The sequence below is a fragment of the Polistes dominula genome, unplaced genomic scaffold (genome assembly GCF_049000335.1).
Source record: "Polistes dominula isolate Pdom_NZ unplaced genomic scaffold, Pdom_raw_medaka contig_17, whole genome shotgun sequence".
NCBI classification, from domain to species: domain Eukaryota; kingdom Metazoa; phylum Arthropoda; class Insecta; order Hymenoptera; family Vespidae; genus Polistes; species Polistes dominula.
In genome coordinates, this window is record NW_028301049.1 from 1,051,959 (window position 1) to 1,061,745 (window position 9,787).

A 9,787-nucleotide genomic window follows, 5' to 3' on the forward strand; every position below is an offset into this window, starting at 1 on the left:
TTGTTGATTTAAATACAAATTAAAAATGTCATCTTACGTTAATTCTACAAATTCACAAAAAAAGAGCAAATACGTTTCATTAAAAGAAGTATCAAATTTAATTCCACAATTTAATGGTTCTCATTCGGAAGCTTCAAATTTTATTACTCAATGTGAAAAAGCATATAAACTAACAAAAAAACAAAATGAACATTCCTTGAAGAATATTATTCTTTCAAAAATTGTCGGTGAACCAGCTTCATTAGTTCGTAACAAAAATTTATCCATTATCGATATATTATCAATAATAAAAACAAATTATATAATGGACGAAAAATTGTTTGACAAAATGAATAAAGAAAATTTACGGGCATATCATTATTTATCTAATAGATCGGAATATCAACAAGTGGGACAATTTGGATCAGTTCCATTTCATAGACCGGAATTAGAACAAATATCGCAAGTGAGCAATGCACATGAAAGATTCGATTATCCACAAGTACCACAACAATTTGGATATTCATATGCTATACCATATTTATATCAACAAATACCTCAATTCTCTAATCCACTTTATAGACCAGAATTCTATCAAATATCACAATATGGATATCCATTTAGTACACCGATATATCAACAAATACCGCCAATAGACAATTCATATGAAAGACCGGAATTCCAACAAGCATCGCCAGTTAGCAATGCAAATAAAATACCGGAATTTCAAGAAAAATTGCCAGCGTGCAATGCAGATGAAAGATTGGAATGTCAACAAGTATCGTCAACGAGCAATGTGGATAAAAAATCAAAAGTCCAGCGAGTATTACCAGTGAGCAATAAGAATGAAATACCAGAATTCCAACAAGTATCGCAAGTGGGCAATGGACATGAAAAACTGGAATATCCAAAAGTATCACAATTTGAATTTTTACTTAATAGTCCGGAATTCAAACCATTATCGCAAATGAATAATACACATGAAAGACCACAATTCCAAGTATCATCAGTGAGTAAAGTAGATGAAAGACCAGAATTCCAAAAAGTATCACAAGTGACCAATACGCATCAAAAACTGGAATATCCACAAGTTTCACCATTTGGATATTCACTCAGTAGACCAGAATTTCAAAAAGTATCTCCAATAAATAATGCAAATGAAAGACCAGAAATTCAACAAATACCACAAGTGGACAATGCACATGAAAAACTAGAATATCCACAAGTGTCACCATTTGGATATCCACTCAGTAGACTGGAATATCCACAAGAATTACAATTTGGATATTCACCTTATAGGACAGATTTCCAACCATTATCACAAATGGAATATACATATGAAAGACCGCAATTCCCACAATCTGAATATTCGTTTAATAAATGAGAATTTGAAGAAGTATTGCAATTTTGACATTTATTTAGTAGACTGTTATACCAGCAAGTATCGTAATTTGAAAATTCAGATGGTTAATTTGAATTTCAATTTATGAGACCTTCACGTTATTAGACTAGAATATCAACAATATTTTACATTTTGCATATAATTTATTGTTTGATATATTCTATATATTATTATTATTAATATATTTAATTATAGATAATTGTTAACTTATTATACATATACTTATAAATTATTTCAATTTTGATATAATGACTCCTATTATTTTAGGTTAAATCATGTTATTCGTTTTAGGATCTTCGGGTATAAACCTAATATAGATATTAAAATGTTGTCTTTAAATGTTCCTTTTCCCAAGATTATTTTCTTATTATTATTATTAGTTTTGGACTATACAAAATAAATGAATATATATCAGTAAATATTTTTTTAATACATAAAATAATTAACGAGTTGTTTGCTTAGGACTTTGTTTTCCAATATAAGTTGTTGTATTATTGATAACCATATTATCATCAAAATCTTCTGTATCACTATGTTCACTTTCACTTCTTGAATCACGTTGAATCTGTAACACATGTAAAATCAAATAAATATATTCATTATAATTGTTATATAAATGTTAAATATAAATAAACTTTAATTGAAAGATTTGATTTCTTTTTTTTTTATGAATATTGTTAATCACAGTATCATTTAGACATTTGATTATTTGTGTGTGTATTATTAAATTTATAAATATATATATATATATATATACCTTTCCAACCAAGAAGATACTGTACGTAGTCTTAAGAATAAACCAAGTCCAGAAAATATGAAGAAGAAATAATAGACATGCTAATGTCATAAATAGGACATATGTTAAATGTATATTAAATCTGGGAAATTGAAACCACATACTGAAATAAAATAAACAATTGTACAATTTTTTTTTTTTTTAATTCAATTTAAAATTATTCTCTTATTATAAAAATAATGTTTTAAGAAAAGATCATAAAAGATTTCTTACTATACCTGCGAATTATCCAAAAAGGAAATAGAGTAAGATGCGTAATCGTCCATGTTGTTATGAAAATAATAAATGCAATATGGCAAGTTCGTTGATAATTAGCATAATGGGTCATTTTTGCTATCTAAAAAAAAAAAAAAAAAAAATAAGAAAATTATCATTCTATAGCAGTTATGATTTCTTTTTTTTTTTTCAATAAAGATAATATAAAAGTTATGAAATAATAAACAACTATAAGGAAATATTCGATGTAATGTATATTATTATTATTAACACATTCGCGACTGGCATATTTTTTTCCTTTTTTAATACTGAGTTCCGGCAAAAGTAATAAATTATTTAAATATTATATTAAAATAATTAAATATAAAATTAATATATAAAAATTTATTTTTGTAAAACTTTAAAAATTTAACATGACATGAATCACGTCAGCGGCAACCAGGAATAGAACTTGAAAAGAAGTGAATTCACAATTTGATCCCGGACGACGAAAGTTCCAGTATTAGGAACATTTTGATTTCTATCGGTGACCATATATTTGGTTTTTTGCGGCCCTAGTTCTTTTGTATTATCTAATGACTCTTTATTGTCCCCTAACAATGCAATATTGTCCACGTATGTCAACAGTTTCGTTGTCACGTTCAGCTACAGACCATCTTTACTTTTATAAAGTTCTTTGATAGTAAAATTATATGTTACTTACTTCTATAAAAATTAAAACAGGATCATGTATAAATACAAATAATGCGCCAATTCGTGTCCAATTCGTAATCCACGAAGAATACAATAATAAATTACAGATTATGTGATGAACAAAATTTGCCCAAAAATCTTTCCTTCGTACTTCAAAAAATTGGGAAACACTTAATAACAAATATAATGCTGCAGTCATTGCGTAAAACCACCATACGTCATTGGTCACTACATGATCCGGATAATTGTCATAACATTGTTTTATATCCCACAGCCATGGTTTATTCCATAAAATAATAAGTCCGTATAAGAATGACCACGTAGCATAGGCAAATCTCCAGCTAAAAATAAAAAATACATATTTTTTATTTTTTTTATTTAATATCTTACATTACTTTAAGCAAATATTTTTTATAATTTTTAATTTTTAAATTGTGTGTAAAAAAAAAAAGAAAATTGTCAAAATTTTACCCGCATTCACAAAATTTTGTCAATGTAGACGGTTTATCTTGAGAACGTCTAATTCTAATCCATCTTTCTATTTTTCGTTCAGACCAATCCAATTGTTTAGCTAATGCTAATATCTTGAAAATATAATAATTTATTAATATAACAATATATTTTTCTATATGTAATTTTTTATAATTATAAAATATATGTACCTGTTTCCCTTGTAATTTTTTATTGATGTAAGCTTTCTCCAATATTTCATTTGGCGGTGCTTTTTTTACTTTTGTATCATTTACACCAAGATATTTTCCAAAATATACGAAAAAATGTCTGTATAAAATAGATATAAATATTTTACAATTAATAATATTATAATAATATTAATTAGAAGATAAATTTATTAATTAGAGGTCAAATTATAAATTAATGCTAGGTAATTAATTTATATTTTATTATTTATATAATTTCCCCCAATATTATTTATATTATGTTATTGAAATTTGGATTTGTCTTAAAAAAAAATTTTTCTTTTTTAATTTTTTATTAAACAATACTCGTAATTATTATATAGATTTTTAACATTTAACGTTAAAAACTAATGTTCTTTTAATTTTATTATTTTATATGATTTAATTTTTACTGATCACAAATCAATTTTTTTTTTGTTTGGTCGTACTTTAATAATATGTTAGTATAATAAATAAAATTAGCATTCTTACTTTTATAAATATATCAAAATTCTTACCTTTCTAAGAAGTATTTAATTATCGCAAGAATTATTGCTAACGGTATGGAATATAGAAAAAGTGAATAACCGGTATACTTGAGTACACGATCCCATGTAACATTAGGTGGTAACCACATGTGTGTTGAGCATATTGCTGACAACATACTCTTCAAACTATCCATTGTTAATTATTTTACAAATTAATACTAATTAATAATATATTTATTAGTTTAATAATAACCGTGTTTATCAAGACTGAAAAATAATGACTGAATTCTTGATTATTACTTTTTGTCTTAAATATACTTTCTCAATCTCATAAAAAATTCAATGTATAATTACAATTATTTAAAATTGCTTACGCATGCTTAAGCATTCTTACGCTTGAGCAATATATGACTTCCAAATATTTATGATTTATACCATTTTACGATGATATTTCAAAATAATGGAAAAAAGAAAATAAATTCTTTTTATGTAAAAAAAGAAAAAAAAAATTTAAAACGTGACTTATCAAGCAATCTCTCTTAGTATAGTCCAGTTGTTTAATTTTTTCATTTATTTTACATTACTTTTTGTTGAATTTATTTGACGCGGATCGAATAGAAAATAATTCTATATGTAAGAAAAAATAAGATGGTTTACTACAACTAAAGTAATGATTTATAAAAGTATAGAAAAAAAAACACGTAGTTGCTCGTTAGACAGACAAAATTCGAATAAGCGGTCAAGTCTCAGACCCGTTATTTATATCAGTGATTCCTAAAGTGGTCCATAATGAGGTGAACCGATCGATTAATCATCACAGGTGATCTTTTAGAGTGGTGGAAATGAACTATTAATATTCATATAACATAAAAACTTTCTAAAACATTTCTTAAAAGTTTTAAATCTTTCAAAAATGTATCTACAAAATCTTTCTACAATGGTGAACATGTCTGCGTTCAGAGACTTGCAAAAGATTACCCTATTAGTAAAATATTTTAGAAATGTTTTTAAAATATTTTTGTAAAATCTTTTATGAATCTTTTTCAAAATATTTTACGAAACTTTCGCTGAAAGATATCAAAACCTTTCGTGTTATGCAGGTAATAATAATTAATAAATGAGCTGTTCACAGTACACACATCGCTACTTACAATTTACTATTGTAACTAATGAATTATACATTTAAAAACCGCTTAGTACAGCGTGCCTTACGACACCTTCGTAAGGTTTAGTTCATATCTTCTAAACGAATCGAGATACCATTATAATATTTTTTGCATAATATTTCTACACTACAAGCTATTTGTCCGCTTCACGTGAAATGCCCCATATAATATATATATTTATATATATATATATATTAAGATTATATTATATTAAATTAAATTGTATTTAATATTATAAAAATATTTGTTATTATATAATATAATTATGTAATTTATGTAATATATTATGTAATTCATATTATAAATATTAATAAATATTTCTGTTAATTCTTTTTTTGTTTTTAATTTCTTTTTGTAACATTTTAAATGAAATAAAAATAAATGATCGGAATATAAATACAAATCATTAAATTACAATTCAATTTGCTATCTAATATGTTCTACAAGAATATAATAAAAAGAAATATATCGATAACCTTTATCATTGTAAAACAAAAATAATGTTAAGAACCAAAAAAAGGAACAAAAATAAAGGTCTTCGTTGGGGAGGGGATTAGGTTTAACAAATTTTGCCGGGCGATTGCTCTTAACCATTTGAGCTACTTAGGAACTACAGGTCTAGAATATCCCACAATGTAAAATCCCATTGTAAAGCTTATGACATTTAAATATGAATTTGAAGTTAGATAATTAATATTTATTATTATTCCGAAAAATCCGCAAAACTTGGAATAATTTAAACTTTTCTTTTCATTTTTTTCACATTGTTACAAGAGAGAGTTGTATTAATATAATTATTATTTGACAGTATACTTCACACATAATATTACCTAAATCAGTATAAAGTGATTAAGAATTGTTTCTTATAACGAATAATTAATATACGTTGAGGAAATACGTAAAGGAAATTCTCTTTAAGCCACAAAGGTTCACATTTTTAAGGAATTCCTATCATACCATATTATTTTACTTTAGACATACCGTTAGACTCTATTAAGGTAGCAGTGACTAAAACGTGATCTAACGGAATATCGCGAATGTCCGACACCGATAGCGGACATGGCGTTTTTAACTTGTTGAATATAATATTTTTCTTTTTTAACACGCGGATTAAACGAAACTTTTTTTATTAATTGTGTAATATATAGAATGTATATAATATATATATAATTATTGAAATTATAAATAATCACAAGCTGGTGAAAAAACACCTAGGGATTTAAAGGGGATATGAAAAGTTAAGATAGTAACGCAAATAACGTATTGTCATCATATCACAATTATTAGAACCCGTTTTGTTCCTAAGTCGGGATTCGAACCCGAAACCTTTCGCTTTCCGAACGGATGCTCTACCACTTGAGCTACGAAGACCTACGTTGAAATGAATGTTTAAACACGTTTATAAGTGTAATAGATGTTCATAATATGTAAACTCATTTCTCTATAATTTAGTAAATGATCATTTTTCTATTAATAGAATTTCATGTAATAATAAATATGTATATATGTGTTTTTAAATTTGTAATATATTATTTAATAAGAGATTAATAGAATATTATATTAATAATCATAAATAATATTATAAACCAATAATATATTAATTGTAATATAATTAATATCAAATAAAATAATACAAAATTAATATAACAATTTTTATATAATTAATTTAAAATAAAATAATAAAAAATTAATATAACAATTGTAATATAATTAATATCAAAGAAAATAATACAATTTTAATATAATAATTAAAATAAAATAAAATAGAGTAAAATAAAAAATAATACCAACTTAAATATATAAATAATTATAATATAATTAATATAAAAAAAACAATAATACGAAATGAATATAATATTATAATATAATCAATAAAACATAGTTGATAAGAAAAAGTTGCATAAAATTCATCTTTATTTGAATAAAGGGATACTTAACGTGAATAAAAATAAATTCAATCTAAAATTTATTATATTAACGATTTAATTTTGAAATATAAACATTTTATGTGTTGCCTTAGATAACAGTTTGTTTATTCTTGAAGTTTGATTCAAAGTCGAAAAACATTTATTTTAAGGACTCTTATTCATAAATATAAATATCTAACGACGTTTAAATTTTACCCAAATCACACGTACTTGTTTATTCATTTAAATTATATCTATCAATGATTTCATAGAGGTTATTCAAAGAAAGTAATACAAAGATATCATAAATAAGTATATACATCAAATTGAAATCTAAACTGTTGTCATTAAATTTAAATTCATATTTATATATTATATACACATATTTTCATATTATATAAACGTTTATAAATTAACTAACGATTTAACATACATAATTATGTATATACTTTATTTCTATGGTTTCTTCAAACAAATGTGTCCAATATATTTATTTATTCTATTATTTATCTATTTTATTATAAGTATATATATTTTTTTATTTTATTATTAGTGTGAAATATATTTATTTATTTTATTATTTATTTATTGTATTATTTTATGTTATTATATTTATTGATTTTATTATACATTTATTTTATTATTTTATTTTAATATATATATATATTTATTTATAAATATTTTTTTATTATTATTATTATTATTAAAGCATAAATTAGTCAAAAGATTGGACAAATTTGTTTGAAGAAACCATGTAAACACCCCCACCATATATCTTAGAAATTCTAAATTCCCTTTCTACATTAGTTTATGATAATAATCACGTATTTATTCGTAATACTATTCTTGTACTTACTGTCAAACTTTCTTCACGAGTTTTCCATATAACAATTGTAACAGCAGTTTTAAATTAAGACGACATCAATAAGAAGGTAGCAGATATAAATACGTGATCGTTTTACAAACACAAAATTAAAAAACTTAAAAATATTCTATAGTAAGTACAAAATAATTATTTCATACAGTATTATCTTATCTTATCTTATCTTATTAAACTGGGTGCAATTAATTCAAATTTCAGTTTGGATTTTAATTTTATTTTAATCGACGAATTATAATTAGAAAAAGAAAAAAAAACATAAAAATATGGCGACAAATGTTAATAAAGATACGATGGAACTTAAGGAAGAAAAACCAGAATTTTTGGTTAAACTATTGATACATTTGAACAATAGTTTTAATACCATTGATAAACTTCTAGAATTAAAATCAAAGGAAGAATTGGAAAAACAGAATCAATCTGTTCCTAATGACAAATGGCAATTTATAAAAGCAACAATAAATCAAACAAATGATAAAAATGAATTTTTCCATTCTCTTTATAAACGTGCCGAAAGGATTGAAAATTTAAAACAATATTTACATGTTGTAGATAATTTCAGTGGTAGTAATATGAACGTGGAAGAATTTATTATACAAATTCTAACAGTAATGAAAAAATTTACAATTGCAGATAGACAAATGTTTATCCAGTTAATTAATAAACAAAAAATAATTGGAGAAGCAAAAGGTATGTTAGACGGTATTCAAATAAAAAATGAAAATGAATTTTTCGAAACTCTTCGAGTATTATTTGGAGATGCAAATGAAATTATTTCTGCAAGACTGGAAAGAAACAGATGCATTCAGGGACGTGATTCTGTAATGATGTATAGTTTAAAATTTTTACAATCTCAGATAGATATAATGAATGCTATTAATTGTGACCCTACTTTAACAATATCGAAAAAAAAAGTAGATTACTTGACGAAAGAAAAGGTATATTAAATTCATATATTTCTGGTTTAAAATACAAAATCAAAATTTTATTATCGCTCAAAGCATTCGAACAGGACAATCTTTTTGATGCAATTAATATGGCATTAAAAGTGGAAAGAAAATTGATATAAATGTACAGCATAATTTAATGATACTCACAAAATATCTTCCTAAGGATTACTGAAACTTTTTTAAAATGTTGAAAAAGTCAGATTAAATATAAATAAAATACAAAATTGCAGTTACTACTACAATTTAATATTGATAAGAGGAAGTTATTTTAGGGTAATCAAAAATTATTTGTACATTTATATATATATATATATATATACATATACATATATTATATATATATATATATATACTTATTGCTCATTATTATTTTTTTAAATTGGACATTTGTATTTTGAATCATATGTTTTTTTATGTGCCATTTATTTAACAATTATATTTAATATCTATTATCTCTATTTATATATTATAAAATATTTTATTGCTATCATTTGCTTTATTTTTGCTATTAACAATCATAATATTTCTCATTGTAAATTTGTATTTATATGTATGACCAAAGTTGAATAAATTTTAATGTAAATTGAATTATACAATGTGTTTGATACTTTTACAAATATTATTCAAATCATA

General features: G+C 23.7%; 2 protein-coding genes across 2 annotated transcripts; one reads left to right on the forward strand and one right to left on the reverse strand.

Annotated features, from left to right (window-relative positions):
- Positions 1–1,467: 1,467 nt before the first annotated feature.
- Positions 1,468–4,661, reverse strand: LOC107065960 (ceramide synthase 5). The gene is made up of 7 exons (XM_015320105.2): positions 4,282–4,661; positions 3,749–3,866; positions 3,558–3,670; positions 3,097–3,427; positions 2,396–2,514; positions 2,139–2,280; positions 1,468–1,946 (listed from the first exon to the last, which is right to left on the reverse strand). Exons 1-7 carry the CDS (start codon positions 4,443–4,445, stop codon positions 1,824–1,826), a joined length of 1,110 nt encoding a protein of 369 aa, XP_015175591.2. The 5' UTR covers positions 4,446–4,661; the 3' UTR covers positions 1,468–1,823.
- Positions 4,662–8,069: 3,408 nt separating this feature from the next.
- LOC149031543 (uncharacterized) lies at positions 8,070–9,327 on the forward strand. Its single transcript, XM_089175573.1, has 2 exons — positions 8,070–8,321; positions 8,406–9,327. The coding sequence occupies exon 2, from the start codon at positions 8,471–8,473 to the stop codon at positions 9,149–9,151; it is 681 nt and encodes a 226-aa protein (XP_089031699.1). The 5' UTR covers positions 8,070–8,321; positions 8,406–8,470; the 3' UTR covers positions 9,152–9,327.
- The last annotated feature ends 460 nt before the right edge of the window (positions 9,328–9,787 follow it).